Source organism: Sander lucioperca, chromosome 11 (genome assembly GCF_008315115.2).
Source record: "Sander lucioperca isolate FBNREF2018 chromosome 11, SLUC_FBN_1.2, whole genome shotgun sequence".
NCBI classification, from domain to species: domain Eukaryota; kingdom Metazoa; phylum Chordata; class Actinopteri; order Perciformes; family Percidae; genus Sander; species Sander lucioperca.
Window position 1 is genome coordinate 2,249,370 of NC_050183.1, and position 21,519 is coordinate 2,270,888.

Below are 21,519 nucleotides of genomic sequence, written 5' to 3' on the forward strand. Positions count from 1 at the left end.
GCTAAACTAGTTCAGTTCAAGTCTTTTCCATGTTATGTCATTCTCTTGACACTGATTAAGTAATGTGCCAACTGTAATTTATTTTAACATGTGGCTTTTCTAGAACATCCCTGCATTCATTAGTCAAGCTTTAAAAAATGAATGGAATTATGACATTCCATATCAAATAAAAAGATAACTCAATAGGCAATGCATCTCATAAGATTAGACACTAAATGCTATTAAATGTCACCAGGCAATTAAGCATGAACATCAGGCTCAAAACTGGATTAAAGAATGGTTCTTTCAGGTTTCTTCTTGGCTCTACTGTGGTAAAACCATCTCTAAGTTTCAAATTGTTTCTTCACTATACATTACTATACTATATTTTTTTCTGAAAAGGTTCATTATACTGTAAGCCTGAAATGAAGGCTAGTCCAAAGAACCCTTTCTGGTGCTATACAAGGGGGGTCTTAAGCTTAAAACAATATATCTTCTTTTTCAGAGAGATCATGTAGCATTAAAATAATCTTGAATTATTTTATTTAATTTTAATTGTGCAGTAAAGACAATCAATATGGTAAATTGGCAACATATATTCTGAATTGGCATTGAAGTAGTAATTCTTGTTAAACTAGGGTTCAATTGTCTGTGTTTCTATATGCAGCTATAACATAATACCTAATTAGTAACCTAATATTATAAACCAAAGGAGTCTCAATCAGCCTCCTTTTTGAGTGTGGGCAGGTGGCTGTCTGTACAGAGGCTCGCACACATCGTAAGAGTCCTCTGTCTAAACACTCATTATGGTGGGCTGTGCCTCAGAGTAGCCTCAGCATGTGTCTGTTTTGTGTGGTTCCACTGTGAGTCCCTGGTGCGATGTGACAGCTTTGAATGAAACCCACACTATAAGATATCTCCAAGATCCACACGTCTACAAATCCACAATTCACATGAACTAATGATGTATGTGATTCTGCGCATGTCATTCACATCGAGACACATTCATAATTCCTTTAAAAATGACGCTCCCTTCTTAATGTGAATCATTTCTGTCGTATGAACCATCAGATCCATTTAACATTGAATGTTCCATGATGACAGATGTCATCGCTCTATATAAAGTCAAATTTCCAGTGAGCTCTTTGGGCACAGATACTTAAATCTGAAACACGATCTGATTATTTGTGTCACACCACAAACATCGCAAAATTTAACTTTTCTTTATATTAAATGAATGACGGGGCTGCAACGAGGCAAACATATCTACGTATTTCTAGTGCGATTTCACTTGTTTAAGATGTGTGCAAGAAAGGGTTTGTTTGGCAAATGACACTTCACACTTGACCATATAATTCCCTGGAACTTCTCTGACAATGAGAGAAATGATTTATTTCCAGTGACAGAATTTAATTCTCACTTCTTCTGTAAAGAAAATATGTCATTCACACTCTCACAGTAGAATATGTGACTGGCATCTTAGGAGTCATTTTTCTGCCAAAGTCGCTCTTCAGCTCTTGACGCGCAGCCTTTGAAACCACCTTCAATTTCAGCCGCTGCATCTCAGCCAGAGGTCTAAAAGTAAAAAAAAAAAAAAAAAAACTGGGCATTTTGATACCTCATAGCCTATCTCATTTCCTCCAAAGCACCGATGACCGGAGCTTTTATCATTTAATGCATCCCTGGCATGACGTGCTAAGAGGCAGGTAGAGAAAACAGAGAATTGGCGAGGAAGGAGGACCATTACGCAGGTTATCATGACATCACCACGGGCTGGCTATAAAGCGGTGAGGACTAATACACAGAGTTAGAAGAGCACTTGAGGAGCTTTGGAGTAAAGAACGGACTGAAGAATCTTATGTTTAACAGCTGATTGGCTGCTAATACAGTCCCTCTTTCTTAACTTCAGCGCAGAGGAATCCCTTTAAGAATACAAGACTTGTCAAAATGAACTTGTCGTACTTGGTAGCGTGTGGACTTATGGTGACCCTGCTTTCAGTAAGGATGGGGGCAAAACCTTTATCTCAGACGCAGCAGAAGGTAAGAAGAAGTCACTTATATTCTTATTACTGAGAAATAAAGCAGTTTATTTGCCTCGCACTATTAACCGCTGGGAGCTCAATGCAGCTTCAGAAGTGAACAGCTGTTCTGTGGTCCAGGCGCTCATGACTGTTGTTTTACGCATCATATTTCATATCATTTTAGACATGCTTAGCAGTTCAGCGAGGGCTTTTTTCCCACACCCTGAAACTAAAACATCCCAGTAATTGTGATTCTATCACTGTATCTCTTAAACAGATAGCATGTTTAATATTAACCCCTTTAGACATTATAACTCCCATATTTTGCTCATAAACATTTGTCAGTTTTAGCATTTAAGCGCCAAAAAAAGTCATTTTGACAAGCTCTCCAATGAAGAAAGAAACCAAAGCAATTTAATTACAATAAAAAAAAAACAATATACGAAGCTATTTTACACGATTAAAATATTCTGTTTCAACTTGGAATTAAACAAAATTAAACTAAAATAAACTAAACGGGTTTGTGCGTAAAATCTCCATTACGCATAGAATTCGCCTCTAGAAAAACACCGAAACTTCAGAAATGATCATTTGAAATAAAAGTTTTAGTTATTAGCTTAGATGGCTAGAATTTAGGATGGCTGCAAGTGGATGCCACAGCCTGCCTTCAGACCAGAGGAGTGGGCTACAGGCACCTGTCTTATGACCCTTCACTGAAGGCAGCGAGGTGTGTCAGAGCTGAACTGTTAAACAGTAAAAATGAAACTAAAGAACCCTTACAGGACACAAACTACATTGAGGATGTCCTTTGAGGTTTGAATTGAATAACTGCAGCAGTAGTTGTAGTAGTAGTAGCAGTAGTAGTAGTAGACAAGACCACTAGCCTATCTATCTCATTTAATCATATAGCGGCGTGCGTAAAACTGGGATTTTTTTTTTTTTTTTACAATTTCCCTCTTGGCCAATTCACGTGGTGTTTGAAAGAGTTTAAATACGCACCAAGTTGAGTCTCTCTCCCCCCCCCCCCCACAGTTAAAATCAGTTAGCCAAACGACTGCTCTGCTCAAAGAGGCAGCGAGTATTTCAATTGTATACAAAGCATATCTATTTGCACAACGTGTTTGCTCAAGGGATATTTATTTTCTCAATCTGTGTTCCAGTCTCTTAGAAGTTTGCTGGGCGAGGAGCTGGCGGAGTTTCTGGAGTCGGAGGAGAGGGAGAGGCGGCTAGACGATGTGCGCTCTCGGATGCGGTTACTGCGAGATTTACGCATGGACACCAAGGCCAGAGGGATGTGGGCTCGTCTCCTTAACGATCAACCCGCACCGAGGAGACACAAATCGGGAAACAAGAAAGGGGGTTCCACGTCGCGGAGTGGCTGCTTTGGACACAAGATGGACAGGATAGGAACCATCAGCGGCATGGGTTGCTAGGGTTGGAGAAGCGCTGTGATGGTGAGTTTTCTTCAAAGTCACGGTCACACTTCACACTTAGATTGACTATGACCTGACATACTGACATATAAACAGAACCAGGAGGGCAAAAAGGAAGAAAGAATGTGTAGAAAAAGAAGACTAGTGGGGGAGAGAAAAAGAGACAAGGAGAAAAGTGCAAAGACGAGGGTCCTGTGTATAGAAATATGGTGCAAAATGGATAGGACAGTAGGAAAAAACAATTGATAATGTCAGGACAGAAAGAAGGTAAGCATTCTTTTTTTTACATTTTCTCTTTTGTCAATGGTCAAGTAAGGACTCCATTAGGTGACAGATGGAAGTCTTCCTGTTTCATCCAACGTCCTTAATGTGTATAGTTGCAGAAAGGACTAAGGCAAGCAAGCAAGAAAGACAGAACAAACAAAGAAAAGATGTTCAAGTAATTTTCTCGTTTATCGTCATTGTCGCAGGACAGTGTGTGCTTTGCATCCATAGTTAGGCCAGTTTAGAATAAACATCACATCAGAGTGGCAGCAATATAGTGTAGAGTGATGACCATGCATGGTTGTATTCTGTCAGGTGATGAATTTACAGTCAGGGTCAAAGGTCATCTTGATGTAAGAAATCGCATCAAGCACAACACATTCCACTATAGCCTATGTCATTAACATCAGCTGGCTGACTGTCTCTTCATTGTGGGAGGAGTTGATACTTGAGATGATATTAAGAGAACATGATGTCTTAAACTTGTGATGTCATCAAACCTTGACCTATAGTCTAGCAGTGTTCCCTCTTCAGACAGGAACTCCCTTAATAAGACAGCGGGAAAGCCCACTTAATCTGATGTAAAGTGATGTATTGAAAACAATCCAGTGGGTATTTAGGAAGTCCACTCTTGTATTTACACACATCATCATGAATGATCCCATCTGCTTTATTTAAACATATAACATATATCAGGTTTAAGAAAAAAAGAGGACAAAAGGGAGGGAGGTGGGAAGAAGGGATGCAGACAGGCTTACTCACACACATTATAAACACACGGCACCCTGCGGTGGCCAGGATCTTTCTGGGAAACCCGTTAGTGATTTTAACAAACCAACAAAGGGGATGTGGTGCTGAATGAAGTAATGAGGAAGCTATGGGACGCACAATTAGACCTGAGGCTTGAGGCCTTTTTTTGCGGTTGTGACAAACTGTGAAATCCTGATGGGGGAGTGTGATTTAGTGACTAACTTGAGTGTGTGTGTGCGTGTGTGTGTGTGTGTGTGTGTGTGTGTGTGTGTGTGTGTGTGTGTGTGTGTGTGTGTGTGTGTGTGTGTGTGTGTGTGTGTGTTTTTCATCAGCTGACACCTGTCTTTTTTTCCCCAGGGCTGCAATGTATTGTAAATGTGGCGATCTGTTAGATAAGTGTTCATTGAGATGAAATGGTTAAGTGAAGAGTCAGGGCAACACGCTAACTAAGCATAAAACTGAAAAGTACACTTGGAGATTCAATGATGATGACAGGCTAGATGGCTACGCTACACTACACGAATACATGGTCAATAAAAACTGCTAAATTACTGAATAAATGGACTTGTGTGAATTGAGTTGTTTCAGGATGCTCTGTCTAACCTTACCTTTCCTGTTTCCTCTCTTTCTCTAGATCTCTGGACGATGGGTTGGATAACAAAGGTTCAGTTTGTTCTCACCTGAGGGAGACTTTTTCGGTACGAAAAAGTCAACACGACCAGCATAAACAAAGACTAAGATGACAATGCTACAAAACTCTCATATAAATATATATAATAAATATATATATATATACATACATATGTGTATACCATACAAATGGTCAACAGACGCATACTACAAGATGGCGGACAATGGTGTAAAAACTACAAACCGCAAAGCTGTATATTGTTGCTGCTGCTGCTGCTGCTGCTGCTGTACATTCATGTACTTCATCTTCCCGTGCATAAATGTATTTATGTTTAAAAAACTATTTATATGTTTATAAAAAGAGATATTTATAAATATGAGTTTTATTTATGTAACATTTTGAAAATGGATGCAAACTGCAGGTCATTTCTGTTTGTAACATTTTTCTTTTGTCTCAAATAGTTGTAAATGTTTTCAAAAATGATAAAAAGAACATTCCATGTGCACTTACATGTATCCTCTCAGGGTTTTATGTTTTAACGAAGTCGGTAAATTTGAGTGACTGAACATTTTCTGTATGGCTTGCAGGTGAGAGAGTGGTATCTTGGATATGTCAGCTTGTCAGGAGCTAAGAAAAAAGCTGCCTTGTTGTCAGCTCAACCACCACTCATTTCTATGCAGATCAGATTTTGAAAGGTTTCCCTGGCAGCGAGTGTAACACAACTTTCCACACCAATAGGGGACCTACACATCACAGATTTGGAAATGTACAGTATTATTGGCATCATAGGACCTACCTTTATTCAGTGCCACTTTTACAGCTGGTGCAGAGCAACTGTCTAAGCTTCTTTTATCAACATAAGGTACCCTACAGACACAGTTATACTCCAAGTTGAAAATTGTTTACTGAGGTAAATAGAGACAAACATTACAAAAGAAAATTGAAATATAACATTACCTTGTATAGTCACACTATGGTTTAATTCTCCAAATCACCAACCATGTTCATCCCTAATTGTAAAGAAGTCAGTGGGACAAAGCCTTTAAAAGCAGACATGTTCATGATGTCCCTGTAATCCAGAGTTTTAGCATCCAATGTAATATGAAGAATACATATGGGTGGATTTAGGGGGCAGAGGAACTGAAGAGATTCTTAAAGCAGTAAGTTTTCATGTTTTGTTGCAGTAACTCTTGGAACTTGGAAGAAATTCAAGCCTTTTCTTCCACAGTTTTAAGTTTTATGATGATGGTAATAATAATGCCTATCTTTATTTATATGGAGAGCAGATTTTCCAAAGTGAAAGGCATAAAAAGAAAACAGTAAAGTGTACAAATAAGGACATATATATGTGAAATATTCAAAGAAAGAAGATGGAAACATATAAAAGCAAGTCCATAAAAGTGTGTTTATAAGGAAAACATGATAATGAATTGAGGTTTCTGAGACAGGTTGTTTCAAGGTCTCGGGGTATAATCACCCAGAAGGCAGTTGAGAGCCAGACAGGCCATAGAGGAAGATCTGTAGGCTCTGATTCCTTTCGGGGAAAGAGTCAAACCTTGGTGTTGAATGTGTTTTAAAGAGTTGTTACCCTTCATGACAAGTGTAAGCTACTGTGGTCACATGTAGCACACTATCTGTCTATGCTAAATGTAACTATTTAGGTCCAAATAGTTTTGAGAAACGCTTTTCAAACTTACTTAAACGTAATATTTACAGAATGCAAAAAAGTGCTCAACCAAGTACTTTCACATAGATGACTTGCACTAATATACTCCCACACTAGAGGGAAGCATTGAGCTAAGGGAAACGGAGAAGAAACGAAGAAACGGAAAGACACCTGTTGCACAATCACACAATGGACCCCATAATTTACCAATCTATGAAAAATATTACATTTGTAAAGGTTGAGTGACTCAGTTGAGAGACTTTGTGTCCACTGTGTTAGATTTTTTTACATAGCAAAACCTTTTGAATGAATGTCAGTGGCTCAAAAAAAGCACACATCCAAACACACAATCAGGAATTAATTGAAAAGAACAAAACTAATAATGTACAGAGAACTGTGACATTAAAGGGTAAGTGCTACATTCACACTGAAAAAACAAAGGCAACACACACACACACACACACACACACCTCACATACCGTAGTTGGTGTCCAAATTGCAGGAACACTGCAGTCACAAAAACCTGAGAAAGGAAGCAGTGTGCAAAACATGATAACACCTGTTAAACATGGATAAAGGGACTACACTGAACAGGATATAGCAGCCCCACAGAACTTAATCAACACCACTGTGTCAAACCCAATGCTCCACATTGTGAGCTTTGTTAAACGTTCGTGACTGGACTGCCATCCATTAAAGTTGCATCAAAGGCCAGTATACAAAGATAAATAACTTTGTGTGAGAGCGCAAATCCTGGCGTCTTATAGAAGCTATAAAGTCTGACAATTGCTCTGAATGGTTGCATATTTTATAAGATTAATTGATGACAATTCAAAAACCAAACATTAATGGGATGACACTGAAAGCCTCATTCATTGACACCACAGTGGAACATCTCTGTTGAGGTTTTCATGACAAAACTTCTTTATATTTTTCACAACACCAATTATCTTTCTGTTGTTGCCCTTTATCAGTGTTCTGAACCGTGTTTTTGAAGCATTTGGGGCTGAATTGTTGTATAAAATGCACCTTATACAGATTTTATGTTATTTTTTATGTCTGAACACTCATAGTAAGGTCATGGGTAGAGTGTGTGAAGATGTCCTTTATAACTCAAGGATATTCTTCCTTGAAAAAATACACCAGTATCTATATACAAGTCCAGGAAAGAATATGAAAGTGCTCTAAAGACAATGGGTAGCTCTTGTTACTGACTTTGGGATGTTGGTGTATTACACGTTGACCCTATTGAGAATTCAAAGTCAAAAACTCTTAACAGCAGACAAGAGTTTTTAGTATTTAACTCCATCAGCAATGATGCGAACACTGACAAAAAATATTGACATTTTAATTCAATTGCCAAAGATTTACCAATGTATGCTATAACCAACAATTTACAGTTGTTTAAATCTTACTCTGGCTCCGTTTTGGGTGGTTGCCCAGAAATAAATGTGCATTTCCCAGTGATAACGGAAATCCCTTCTTACCTAAAATCCCAGGATGCATCTATTTCTCTCCCTGCACTTTCTTTGTTGGATTCAATCAATTTAATCCATCCATGCAAAACAGCAGTGACTAACAGTTGCAGGAGAATAGCTTTGTCCATTCCATAAATTCAGCATAGTTTATTTGAAAGACAGCAAGAACATATTAATAAAACGTGTGAAGGTGACAGGACTCCTAAACCAGATGTCCTGTTCAATGGCCAGGTGGAATACAATCCAAACACTTAAAACAGGGCCTGATTTTTATGTTGGATGATAAAATTGAAATGCTGAAACATACAACTGATGTTGACTACATGGTTCCAAATCAAACTTGCTGTACATCCCGAATTTCTTTATTTATACAATTCACACTTTACACAAACAAATGTTCCCCTGAATCACCTTTAACCTCAACCGGTCTTTTCAGTTAAAAAAAAGAAGAATAAGACTAATGAATAAAACTAATAAAATAAAACTAATAAGTTATATTACTCCTCACTAATAAAATGATGGGTACCCTGTGAGACTCCAGTAATACATACTATGAAAGAGAGATTAAGCCTGTTGGAATGGAAAGTTTTTCTCTACCCACTGCTCTGTGAGGGATGTAAAATGCAATGCTGCCTCTGTGTGGTGTTGAGGGTTAATTACTCAAATGTGCTGTTGGTGTCCCCTGGGATTCAACTGAGTCTTAGATGAAATGCTACACACACACACACACACACACACACACACACACACACACACACACACACACACATACACACATAGGCTATACAGACTGTTGAAATGAAATTTGTCTAATTTGATCAAACGTTCAAGGACAGCTAGTAAATGGATCTGTGGTGAGATGTCAACTGCTGTTTCCCTGGTCAAGAGTGAACTTTCAATCTCAACATTTAAGCCAACCAACTCTAGATGACAAGTCCTAAAAAATGGAAAATCTTCAATTTTATGACAACTGGGCAAACCATCTGCTGAAGAAGATTGAGTGATACATTCAAGCTCCAGAACTGTGACTAAATGGACCTTATAGGCTTTTGTCTATTACTTTAACATGTGTCCTGCCTTGGTGGCTGTCCATTCTGTAGCCCATATTTGTTTTACTTTAGTTTCTTTTTTTATCAATGAAGGAAGAACATATTAAGATATTTTGCTGGAGTAAAAGCGCTAATACCACCAGTATAAATACAGTATTATAGTAGTATTATGAACAAAATGTAGGCTACTTAAACTGCCAAAAGTAAAAGTACTCATTCACTCAAACATTATTTCTATTTCTGATGCATTAAAAAGCAGATTTGATTGTTGTTGGTGGCCGAGCTGGGACTATTTTATCTACTTTATACTGTTAAGTAGATTAGGCTAACATTTAACAATGCATCATATTTTATGATGTAAAATTCAGTGGTGGAAGTGTTCAGATACTTTACTTGAGTTAAAGTACCAATGACACAGTGTGAAAATATTCTACTACAGGTAAAGGTCCTGCCTTCAGAACCTACTTAGTAAAACTGTAGGCCTAAGTATTATCAGCAAAATGTACTTAAAGTATCAAAAGTAAAAATCTTAATCTACAAGGTAGGCGTAACTGGCAACTTCATGGAAAATCAATGTAGCCTAGAGCAAATAGCCTAGTTAATTTCTCGTTAAAGTAGTAGGCTACCTCAAAGTTGTAAATTAGACTACTTGAGTTAATCAAGTTGGGTTCTCCTACTGTACCCATGACTCTACGCTCTATGCAACTGGTGCAAGCGTTCGTCATGGTAGCTAGCCTACTAGAGGGGTTTAGAAGGTAGAGAGCAGTGACTGTATAAATAAGGAGTAGCTTTACTACTACACGTGGTTGATCGGTGATGGCAACTGGCCAAACCACGTGGTTCATTTAAACAGCTGCATGCGACATAAAGAGGCGCTGTAGCCTACCATAGTAGATCGGTAGTGTGTCCATCATAGACTGTTATTTAGTCTATGGTGTCCATACAACACATAACCTAGATAATAAATTCATGTCATACTGTCTTCAGAAACGAAAGATTCCGCTTGGACAATAACAAATTAGCAAGTGTTTACCCATTTCATGTTTTTATTTGGTGTATTCATTTGTTTATTTATTTATAGGTACCGTTAATTAAAAAAAAAAAAAACTATGTAGGCGAGGCGCGGGCACGGTGCAAATGTTCCACCTTGTGATTGGTGGAAACAGTCGTGTGGGCGGGTCGACGTGAACGCGCAGAGCAGGAGAGTAACGAGCGCGACTTCGTTTCCTCTGTCTTTCCTGTCCAATGTCCCACAGAGCAGGCTGATCCACGTGTATACGTTAGCTATTTCGTAAATTGTTTCCAAACGTCCAGTTACTTGTGTTTCATTGAAACACACAACAGCACCATGGTGAAACTAGCAAAGGTAAGGCCAAGTGGCATCAATTTTTATTGTTTCAAGTGTGTGTGTTTGAGATAAAAAGCTGTGTTGTGCTACGCATGAGGCCTTTACGAAGAAGTTGCTGCGTTTGTGTGAAAAACGGAACTGACACCGGGGGGATGTGTCTGCGCATATCTCGCTGCTAATGCTTTATGTTCATTAATTAGCTACACAGTTTCTGAAAGGGTCTAAGTGGTCGAAAATGCACGGTGATATCGAAAACGTATTAAACGTTTTGTCTTGTTCGTGATCGGCCATGTTTGTGCCTTCCTGTTGGTTTTCTGGCCTGCTAACGCTTAACCGACTACTCAAGATGGCATTCATGCGCGTTCTCGATGATAAGCATGGAGTTTAGCGATGCATAGAAGACGGATCAAATAATGGCCACACACGTTTGCCAACTAATACCAACATTTACTAATGAACTATTTTGAAGACATGACATTTACTATATTTTTACGTTAACGTGTAGTAAATTGTTAGCATGGTGGTTAAAAGATCAAATGCAAAGCCGGAGTTTATTTAATAGTTGTTGGCATAATATACCGAGTTTTCTTTAACTGAGGTTAACAGTTTACATTAAAGTTGGTCGCCCTTCTTCCTACAGCCGTCTTCTTTATCTGCTCAGCATGCGTTTAGAACCGCGTCTACAAACTGCTAAATGTAGCCAACATGCTAGCAGCCCGACCTCCTTAGCTCCACGTGGTTTGTGCGCCTGCTCGGAGACACGCGGTGAACAACCAAAACCGAGAAACCAGATTACCGCCCAGACACTAAACGTGGCTCATGTTTAACCCACGAAAATGATTGTATTTAGTACAGTAATTAAATCATCATTTTTGGTGGCGATGTGGGTTAACTTTAAAGTACCCCATGGTGTTTAAACCCCAATGTTGCTAAGCGTGCTGAAGCAGGAGACCCAGAGTACCATACCCCTGACTTTTTTTTATAATTCTGTAGCGAAACCTGTGCTTTGACTCAGCAAAGTTTTTAAGTGTTTTTTTTACATTTTATCCTTGCAGGCAGCAAGCAAGCAAGCAACACAGAAGAAAAAAGCCCCTCCACCCCCCAAAGAAGTGGAGGAGGAATCTAGTGAAGAGGACAGCAGTGATGAGGAGGAGGTATTGTATATTTTTTGTATTGTATTATGTTTGTTGAAGTCTTAATCAAGTCAATATATTTAGATTCTAAGTCCATATTTTAAAGTTTCTCATTACTTTGGGATTCTTAGTCAATATTCAGAGTTACCAAGTCAAGATTTTGAGAGATTAAGTCAATATAAATTATTAAAGGATCTTTCTTAACACCTAAATAAAAAATGTAATTTTTAAATATTTGTATATATTTTTTTATATTACAGACTCCTCCCCCTAAAGTGGTGAAGAAAGCCACACCAGCAAAAGCTACACCAGTCGTTAAAAATGGTGCTGCTGCCAAAAAAGCAGAAAGTGAGGATGATGATGACGATTCTGGTAAGTAATAATATTCAGCACATCATATTAATTGGATGTAAGAACCTACAAAAGTCTAACCACAAGGTCCATTTAGGAGCTTCTGATTGTATTGCACAATCTTCCTTTGAAGCACTCTGTGTATCGGTTACAAATGTTATTGCATTCATAAGCTGGTTTGTGATGGGGGTAGTTGTTTCTATAGACAAAATAAATAAAACGTGCAAATTACCCTTTTTGGGTGGGCCATCCAAATGTATGGGAAATGGTGATTCCCTAAGTTATAACCTTGTGATGCAAGACCATAAATCATTTAGAAGTTTAAATAATGTTTGTCTCATGTAACATGAAATACTGTCAATTAGTTCCAGTGATTTGTTGAGATTTTAACTTGAAAGCAATGGCCATGTGTCTGTACACAGTATTGGTCAACACACTATTTGCTCCAATATTCCTTAGCCTATTGTTCATTTGCCACAGTAAATACTATAAAGGTGTATTTGGACACATTCACACTCGCTACAAATGTGGACTTCCTGCGTTGTCTTGGATTTTAGTTAACTATTGTGCTTTGTCAATCACTCTACAGAGGAGGAGTCTGAAGAGGAGACCCCCCCACCAAAAAAGACCCCTGCAAAGGCTAAACCTGCACCAGCCAAAGCAGCTCCTGCAAAGGCGGAGGAGTCTGATGATGAAGACGACGGTAGGACCTACAGCATTACATTGCTAATTTCAGGAGGAAAATATATTGTGTTTTGTACAGTGGCTTTTAAGTTTGTTTGTTTTTTGTGCTATGTTAAAGTAACCGTTGGTCATAGAATTAGATTAAATAATTCCAACTCGCATACTATTACATTTAAAGAAAATTGCCACACACCCTCCATTTCTTGGCATGCATGTTTATCCAGTACTCATGTGTGTAATGTACGGAGGAAAAGTAAATGCAGCGCTATGTCTTCGGTACCGGTGTGTTTAATGTCTGCCGGTTCTATCCTCAATCGCTGTTACATTCTTGGGTTTTGGCTCGGTCTAAAAGGGGTTTCACTCCTGCAGATTTTCTCAATACATTATCATGCACTTACCCTTTTTGCTAAAATTCATGATTCTCATGTTTGTATTATATCTAGATGAATCTGAAGAAGAGACCCCACCACCCAAGAAGGCTACTGCAGCTAAACCAGCTGCCAAGCCCCCAGTGAAGGCTAAACCTGCAAAGGAGTCTTCTGATGAGGATGATGACTCAGAGGAAGAGGCCCCACCTCCCAAAAAGACTACTCCAGCTAAACCAGCTGCCAAACCAGCTGCAAAGGCTGCCAAAGAGGAGTCTGATGATGATGACGACGACGACGATGATGATGAAGATGGTTAGAACAAACTGTTGATTACTTTAATCTTTTATTTGTAGTGTATCTTTTTATATTGATGATACTGTTGGAGTTACTGACTTGTGAGCTGCAGTCTTATGGCGCTTTTCCATTACATGGTACCAGCTCGACTCGACTCGCCTTTTTTGGTTTTCCATTACGAAAAAAAGTACCTGGTACCTGCTAACGGGTACTTTTTTTAGTACCTCCTCAGTCGAGGTTCCAAGCGAGCTGAGGCGATCCGAAAAGGTGACGTGAAAGCGACAGACGGGGGTGTCCTGAACAAACCCGCTATTTTTAAACTGTTTAGCCAGCTGTTTTTTTTTTTTTTTGCTGCCTCCAGCTTAATTTGAAACAAAATGTGTCTTCTGGCAACACACCTTCGACGTTGTGTGTGTGTCGCGTTAGGTCACAGTAGTTTACTGCGGCACCACTTGTTTACAGTTCTGCGGAGGCTCCAGGCAGAGCTTTCGCCGTAGCCTACGTACACACACACACACACATGGCCGACTCCACGCACACACCAGCGCACAAGTATAAACATCAGGCCACTTTTACATAGGCTACGCCGAAAGCTCTGCGTGGAGCCTCCACAGAACTGTAAAACAAACTCAAGTGGCCTGATGTTTATACTTGTGCGCTGGTGTGTGCATCGATACGGCATAAAGACCAGCCACGCTGAGGCGGTACTAAAATCTGCAATGGAAAACGCACGCACAGTGTGGCGAGTAGAGGCGAGTCGAGCAGGTACCATGTACTGGAAAAATGCCAATAGAGTACATGATGATCAACAAGGGACTTAATACTGATTTTGTGTGATGTCACCTTTATATGGATCTGATGCAGGTTGTCAGTTGTTTTAATTTGGTCACAATGACTTATAGAACTTTTAACAACAATAATTGTGGTTCTCCAGATTCTGAAGAGGAGATGGACACCACCCCTGCTCCAGCAAAGGCAAAGAAAGCCGGCATGGTCAAGGCCAAGGAAGAATCTGATGATGATGATGATGAAGACGACGACGACGACGATGATGAGGAGGAGGAAGAGGGTGAGTTTTGGTGACACGAAAGGCTGCAAAAACCAGGCTAAAGTTGCCATATTGATAAGGGCAAATGGAAACCTACACTTAATACAGCGTCTTCTTAAATGAAATCAACATAACTGAAAGATTATTTGTTAACCCTTTAGTACAGTTTAACACCATCTGCCTGTTACAGACTTTCTTCCTCTGTCTTGGCTGAATCAATGTCATTGAATTTAAGATTTTGCAACACTCTTGTCTTTACAGAAGCCCCAGTGACCCCTGCAAAGAGGAAGGCAGAGGGCAAGAAGGACACACCTGCTGCCAAGAAAGCAAAGGCAGAAGGGGACGGTAGGAATAATCCACTGACAGTCAATCAAATTTCAACATATTTCATTATGATGATCAACAAGGGACTTAATACTGATGTGTGATGTCACCTTTATTATTCTGAATCTGCCTGGCTAAATTAATTTCAACAAATGGCACACAAAATGTAACTAAATGAAAATGTACTTTCCCATTCACCAGGATTCTGTCTATTTATTGGAAACTTGAACTCCAACAAAGACTTTGAAGAAATCAAGGAAGGCCTGAGGAAATTCTTCTCCAAGAACAGCCTTGAGGTCGCTGATGTCCGATTGGGTGGATCCAAGTAAGCGATCAATTGCCAAACAAATCTTAGCCCCATCGTCGTACATACTGTCAGTCAGTACTTGTTTGTAATGCACAGAGGTGTTTGTGGAATACCTAAACTGGTAAAAAATCTAGTATTACTGCTGGACGTCATCTAAGAACGTTGGCTTAAGAGTTGTTTTATCTATTACATTTTGAATACTCTAAATTGACCCTTGTGTTAGTAGTTAGCTTTTGGTAGACATTTTTAATTTGGCAGACTTCACAATGTATCCCCCACCCCAAAAAAATTAAATTGATATGTTGATGCAACCCAATACATTGCTTTTAACCTGGCTTTAAGCAAGTTCTGGGAATCTTTTCTATCTTGAAACTGGAATGTCTAATGGTTCTTGCATGACTTGCTTCAACAGGAAATTTGGTTATGTGGATTTTGCATCTGAGGAAGACATGCAGAAGGCACTGGAGCTCAATGGCAAGAAGGTCATGGGTCAGGAGTTGAAGTTGGACAGGGCCCGAAGCAAAGACAGCTCACAGGAGGGCAAGAAAGGTAAAAAAAAAAAATAATAATAAAAGGCTGCTATCGGAGTGTATGTTAAGGACAGTAAACTGGAATGTTCCAAGCAGTCAACTTTGGCAGTTTAAAATGTCTGCCTTTTTGCATTCTAAGAAAATACTCGCACACCCTCCATTTCTTGGCATGCATGTGGTTATCAAGTACTCATGTGTGTAATGTACGGAGGAAAAGTAAATGCAGCGCTATGTCTTCGGTACCGGTGTGTTTAATGTCTGCCGGTTCTATCCTCAATCGCTGTGACATTCTTGCCTTTAATGGCTTATAGTGCGAGTTCTCAAAATGAATTGTCCATGCACTTACCTTCTTGCTGAAATTAATGTTTCTCTGGTGTGTGTTGGGTCTAGATGAGTCCTAACTTTGGCAGTCTAAAAATTTCTCAGAAGATTGCAAAAAAAAGGTAGTCCCAATATTGACGTTGACATTTATCCCACAGAGCGGGATGCACGGACACTGTTTGTGAAAAACCTTCCCTTCTCTGCGACGGCTGATGACCTGAAGGAAGTCTTTGAAGATGCAGTTGACGTCAGGTTACCTCCAGGCCAGAATGGTTCAAACAGGGGGTAAGAACAAGCCAGCATTAAATAGAGAAGTAGTTGTTGGCTTATTTTCTTAGTCCAGATGATGTTGCTAGAGAAAATGAACACAAGAGTGCCATGTGAACCCTACAAGCTAACCTTGGATGGAAAAATCCTGAACAGTGTAGGAAACTGACTTACCCTTAAGGTGTGGACACACAGAGCCGACGGCCAAATGTTGGCAGAAAAGACAGTTGGACTGATCAGTCTCCCCAAATTGGTCAAAAAAGTGCCTTGGGAACACACCAAAGCGACGAGACGCAATAAGTCTCCATAACAGCAGGCGACGCTAATCTGTATTGTCGCCCAAAAATGAAAACAGGCAGCTGATTGGATGAATGCGTCACGTGGGTCTGGTTTCTCCGGAAATTCAAAGACAGACTGTCATGGCGGCTTGTTCAGAATACGATCTTATATTGTACTAAAATAGTTCACCGAAACGTGTTTCTGAAAACATTTTAAGAGCGAAATAGGCCATGCAGTTGCTGAATCTGTCTTCATTTCAGATCAACAAAGGTCAGTTTAAAAGGTTTTCGTCAGATTTTGGGACTCTAGCCACGCTCATTCCGCTCCCCGTTTCCAGATTAGCACTCAACCAATCAGATGGGTCATTTAAGTCCAGCAGTGCCTGCCCCGCCGATTATACATGTAAAATCGGCCAAAATAAAGGCTGACGGCCCCTCGGACGGACAACGGCACGGAACACACCGAACAGACTCGAGTCACTGACCTCGCCAGACTGTCCAACGGCCGATTATCGGCTCAGCGTGTCCATACCTTTTAGGCTGTAGTTGTAGCATTCACGTGTCTAGTTTTTTGTTTCCTAGTACTCAAACCTGCTATTAATATACAGTTGACCAGAACTTGGGTTGGTTTGGGGCTACACTATACTTGTTCTAGACAAATAAACTCTTTTCTCCTTTTGACAGCATTGCCTACATCGAGTTCAAAACTGAAGCTGAAGCGGAGAAGATGCTGGAGGAGGCTCAGGGAGCCGACGTACAGGGGCGGTCCATCATGGTCGACTATGTTGGAGATAAGAGCCAGAAAGGGGCCATGGTGGCAGGTAATTCCTTAAATCTTGTAAAGCTATGAAGCTAGCATTGGTATTTAAACTGTATGAGACTTAAGTAAAGTGGTAGTTTGTATGCAATTTATATTATAAAAGTTATTCTGTGATTATAGCAGAATGTTAGGTTTTATAGTAGAGAATCGGAAGCAGGGCATGACTGAAGTGTGGGTGAGATTTTATTTTTAAAATGTATTTATTTTAAGGGGTTGACTATGAAGCAGCTCCTGCAGGAACATAGTTAGCCCTCTATGCTAATGATTACTGCATTGCTCCATATATGTTTATTTGTGCTCCTATTGTAGTGGTAAACACGCAGCTTGATAATTGACTCCAATGTGTTTTTGTGTCATTGAAACGTTAATTAAATTAAAACGTTGAAATGTTAATTATTTGCTTCAAATCAAGACTAATAACTTAATATATGGATTATTTTAACTATAATAAAGCTCTATACCATGTTGTACATGTATTCACATGTCACTGTGGTTATGTATCTTAATTAAAAGGGGAAGCTGCCTTTCTTTGTGGCCGGTTATGATGCAAATCATTTATTACATCAAATTATAATTAGATCAAAGAAAATGCCTCTCCATCCTTGTCTTACCGGTCTCGCTATCTATGTATGTTAAGGAAAGTAAAAACTGGGATGTTCCAAGCAGTCAACTTTGGCAGGTTAAAATTTCTTCCCTTTACATTCTAAGAAAATTGCCACACACCCTCCATTTCTTGGCATGCATGTTTATCCAGTACTCATGTGTGTAATGTACGGAGGAAAAGTAAATGCAGCGCTATGTCTTCGGTACCGGTGTGTTTAATGTCTGCCGGTTCTATCCTCAATCGCTGTGACATTCTTGTCTTTTATGGCTTTTTTAGGGAGTTTCTCAAAATGAATTGCCTTGCACTTACCTTCTTGCTGAACTTAATGATTCTCTGGTGTGTGTTGGGTCTAGAGGAGTCCCAACTTTGGCAGTCTAAACTTTTTTATTTTAATAAAAAAAACTTTCTCACCGGTCTGATTTCTTTTCATCCCTGTAGCGTCAGGAGCAGCCAGTAAAACACTGGTGGTGAATAATCTGGCCTTCACTGCCACAGAGGAAGCCCTGCAATCCACATTTGAGAAGGCAGTCTCCATTAGGATTCCACAGAGAGATGGCAGACCTAAAGGGTAAGTGTCTGTAATGATGCTGTGTTGATGGGTCCAAGGAGGATTTACTATCTTTCTATGGCATGTCATTTTTCATCCTTAAAACTAGAATTACATCTTAAACTGCTACACCTTCTCATGAGCTCCTCTTAATCTTACCCATGATTATGCATGGATTCGCACGAGAAGCAGAGTCAATGTACAGTTAGAACAAGCTCACTCTACTCTCATATGGGTGTTGCCTATGTCTGTTGTGCAACAAGTATAAATTGAGGAATCTTACCACTAAACCCTCCCCCAGCATTTTGTATTTATTTTTAAGTGTTTACCTTTTACTAATGTTATACATGTTTTCCTTAGTTTTGCTTTTGTAGAGTTTGAGAGTACAGATGATGCCAAGGACGCTCTGGAAAACCTCAACAACACAGATATTGAAGGCCGGTCGATCCGACTGGAGTACAGCCAGAACAGTGGCAGGGACGGGGGCAGAGGAAACTCTGGTAGGTCTGCAAACTTTATCAAGGCACATTTAAAATGTGGTCTGGTTGATTATTATCCCAAATCGATTTAAAGAAAGTGGTAGCATGAAAGTTTGTCACCATGGCCAGATGTGGTGAAAATCTGACCCCCTGAAACTGACGATGACAATAAAAGATAGTCAAGTCTTGATCTGGTCTGTGCATGACGCTTGAGCTTGAAGTATTTGTCCAGATGATCAGTGTAGTGGATCAAATCTAAACCAGCTGTAATAATAAAAAAAATAAAAAAACTTTTTGCTATCAGGTCCAACAAAAACCCTCTTCGTCAAGGGTCTCTCTGAGGACACAACAGACCAGACCCTCAAGGATGCGTTTGAGGGCGCTGCAGCAGCCAGGATAGTCACAGACAGAGAAACGGGGTCATCAAAAGGGTAAGTTTGTAGAATTTTAAATATTTTCTGTGGCTGTTCAATCTTTTCGTGAGCACCTCATGTCTTATGTGAAACAACACAATATGGGCGACCTGAACTTAAAGTATTGTGAAATGCATTACTACTTTCTTAGGAAGTATAAATCAGTTTTCCAATTTGATCTGATTATTTAAACCAATCGCAATGTGTAATTTTAGCTATGTTGGTAGGAATTCCTGTTCTAATGCCAAATCAATTAGTCTCCATGTTACCATTTTAGTGAAGTATAACTGAGCCCTTTAATTCCGCCTTCCCCGGCAGCTTTGGCTTTGTGGACTTTCACAACGAGGACGACTGCAAGGCAGCCAAGGAGGCCATGGAGGACGGCGAGATCGATGGCAGCAAGGTGACCCTGGACTACGCCAAGCCCAAGGGTGAAGGCGGCTTCCGTGGAGGTCGAGGCGGTGGTGGTGGATTTGGCGGCCGTGGCGGTGGCAGAGGTGGTCGTGGCGGTTTTGGCGGCGGTTTTGGAGGTGGATTTGGCGGCCGAGGTGGTGGCAGAGGGAGGGGAGGCCCCCGTGGAGGTGGACGCGGACGTGGTGGCTTTGGAGGTAATCAAACACCGGCTAATGTCTGAGCAGCTAAAGTTTAGGTGTTGAAACGTGGGGAAAAGCAATATAAGCAATCTGAGGTTTCATAGTTCTCATAATCAGAAAATGTCAATCAATATCTTGGCAAAAGTTAAGGAGCTGATGTTGGCCAACTTAACTTAATATTTTGAGTTTAACTTAAAGATGCTGGCCAGTGAACTAATTTGCCTTTGTTTTTATTTTAGGTGGAAGAGGTGGCGGTGGATTTGGAGCCAAACCCCAGGGGAAGAAAATCAAGTTTGATGACTAAATCCTTAGTCTATTTTACTTTTTGAATGGACTCTGGTTTCATCACTTTTCAGAGCTTTTGGACATTCCAGAAAGCGTCATTGATATATATTTAACTGTTAATGGGCATTTTAGCCCTTTATTTAGAGCCCTCAAACCTTCCCCATCCTTGTGTGCCAGAATGGTACTTTTGACCTTCTCAGCTGAAGTGCTTTGTGAGTACTGAATGTCCCAAATGCGAACCTGTCCCTCATTAGTTTACTTGCTTTTCCGAAGGAGTAAAATGGAACGGGTCTGGCAAACAAGTTTGCTGTAATAAAATACGCTTGTCTATGTCAGATACATTGTGTAAATTTAAACAGTTTGTATGATTTCATTTTACCTTTTTGTAAAAAAAAAAATACACTTGTATCCATATGATTTTTTTTTTTGTTTTTACTTTGTCATTTAGTTTGCTTTAGCTGCCAAGTTTTACTGTAATGTGCAAAACATATTTTGATAGATGGATGATTTGAGTCAGTGCTCCAAGAGTTGGATGTTATGGAAATGGCAAAGATGTTCTGTCATGTTTGTTTTGGTGGGGCACAGTCCGTGTCAGTGTCACAGAGGATGACGTACCTCTTCTCTATGTAACATAAAATATTTGTAGTGCATTGACATTTTTTTTTTCCCCATCTGAGAATCTTAAGATTTTCACGTGATTAAATAAAACCTTGTAGGTGGTGATTTTTAAATTTCTGTCCTAATTGCACCCGTGTAAATCTGAAGCATTGAATAAGTATCGGCAGCTTCCCAGAGGCTTGAAATGCTTGTCAGAATGGCAGCCGCTACAGCTAACTAAATCTTATGCAATACAACATCCCTGCAATAAATTCTAACTTTGTGAAACTTGAAGCATTTGTCAGGACTGACAATTGTTGGTTCTACTCTAGTAATTATGGAGAATGATTTTATGGTGCTGTTGTATTGCATTAAGTTAGGTGTTTATAAAAAATGTTCAACCCAGCTGACATAAATGGGAATGGACAGATTATTTGAAACCTGCTGTTTATGATGTATACATAAATGGATGGAAGGTCATATTTGTAAGCCTAAAAAAACGTAGGTCTACTGTTATGTGCAGGAAATAGCTGGATGATGAGCTCATTTATTCCACAAGGTGGCAGTGTCTGTCAGGTAACCTTTTGGTGTAATGACAGCTCAGACTAAGGTCAGTGTTCTTTAAATGGGGAAACTGCCTCCTGAGTAATCAAGTGA

General features: G+C 39.7%; 2 protein-coding genes and 4 non-coding genes across 10 annotated transcripts; all 6 read left to right on the forward strand.

Annotated features, from left to right (window-relative positions):
- Positions 1-1,797: 1,797 nt before the first annotated feature.
- On the forward strand, positions 1,798-5,137 carry nppc (natriuretic peptide C). Its single transcript, XM_031307323.2, has 3 exons — positions 1,798-2,019; positions 3,161-3,454; positions 5,082-5,137. Exons 1-2 carry the CDS (start codon positions 1,927-1,929, stop codon positions 3,431-3,433), a joined length of 366 nt encoding a protein of 121 aa, XP_031163183.1. The 5' UTR covers positions 1,798-1,926; the 3' UTR covers positions 3,434-3,454; positions 5,082-5,137.
- A 5,290-nt stretch (positions 5,138-10,427) lies between these two features.
- Positions 10,428-20,996, forward strand: ncl (nucleolin). 5 transcript variants are annotated; one of them, XM_031307236.2, is made up of 16 exons: positions 10,428-10,637; positions 11,675-11,773; positions 12,013-12,124; positions 12,693-12,792; positions 13,430-13,467; positions 14,384-14,518; positions 14,759-14,842; positions 15,023-15,146; positions 15,541-15,677; positions 16,138-16,264; positions 17,209-17,345; positions 18,387-18,516; positions 18,856-18,995; positions 19,279-19,405; positions 19,706-19,995; positions 20,220-20,996. In XM_031307236.2, exons 1-16 carry the CDS (start codon positions 10,620-10,622, stop codon positions 20,282-20,284), a joined length of 1,863 nt encoding a protein of 620 aa, XP_031163096.1. In that variant the 5' UTR covers positions 10,428-10,619; the 3' UTR covers positions 20,285-20,996. The 5 variants fall into 5 exon arrangements, with proteins under 5 accessions (XP_031163096.1, XP_031163094.1, XP_035863168.1 ...); XM_031307234.2 differs by having other exon boundaries at positions 10,429-10,637; positions 12,693-12,806; positions 13,231-13,467; XM_036007275.1 differs by having other exon boundaries at positions 10,429-10,637; positions 12,693-12,806; positions 13,231-13,467; positions 14,516-14,518.
- Positions 12,981-13,115, forward strand: LOC116055501. The gene has a single exon (XR_004106304.1). It is a non-coding gene; the product is annotated as a small nucleolar RNA SNORA57 (small nucleolar RNA).
- On the forward strand, positions 15,813-15,949 carry LOC116055512. Its single transcript, XR_004106314.1, has one exon. It is a non-coding gene; the product is annotated as a small nucleolar RNA SNORA57 (small nucleolar RNA).
- On the forward strand, positions 18,068-18,202 carry LOC116055513. The gene has a single exon (XR_004106315.1). It is a non-coding gene; the product is annotated as a small nucleolar RNA SNORA57 (small nucleolar RNA).
- LOC116055500 lies at positions 18,626-18,759 on the forward strand. The gene has a single exon (XR_004106303.1). It is a non-coding gene; the product is annotated as a small nucleolar RNA SNORA75 (small nucleolar RNA).
- Positions 20,997-21,519: the final 523 nt, after the last annotated feature.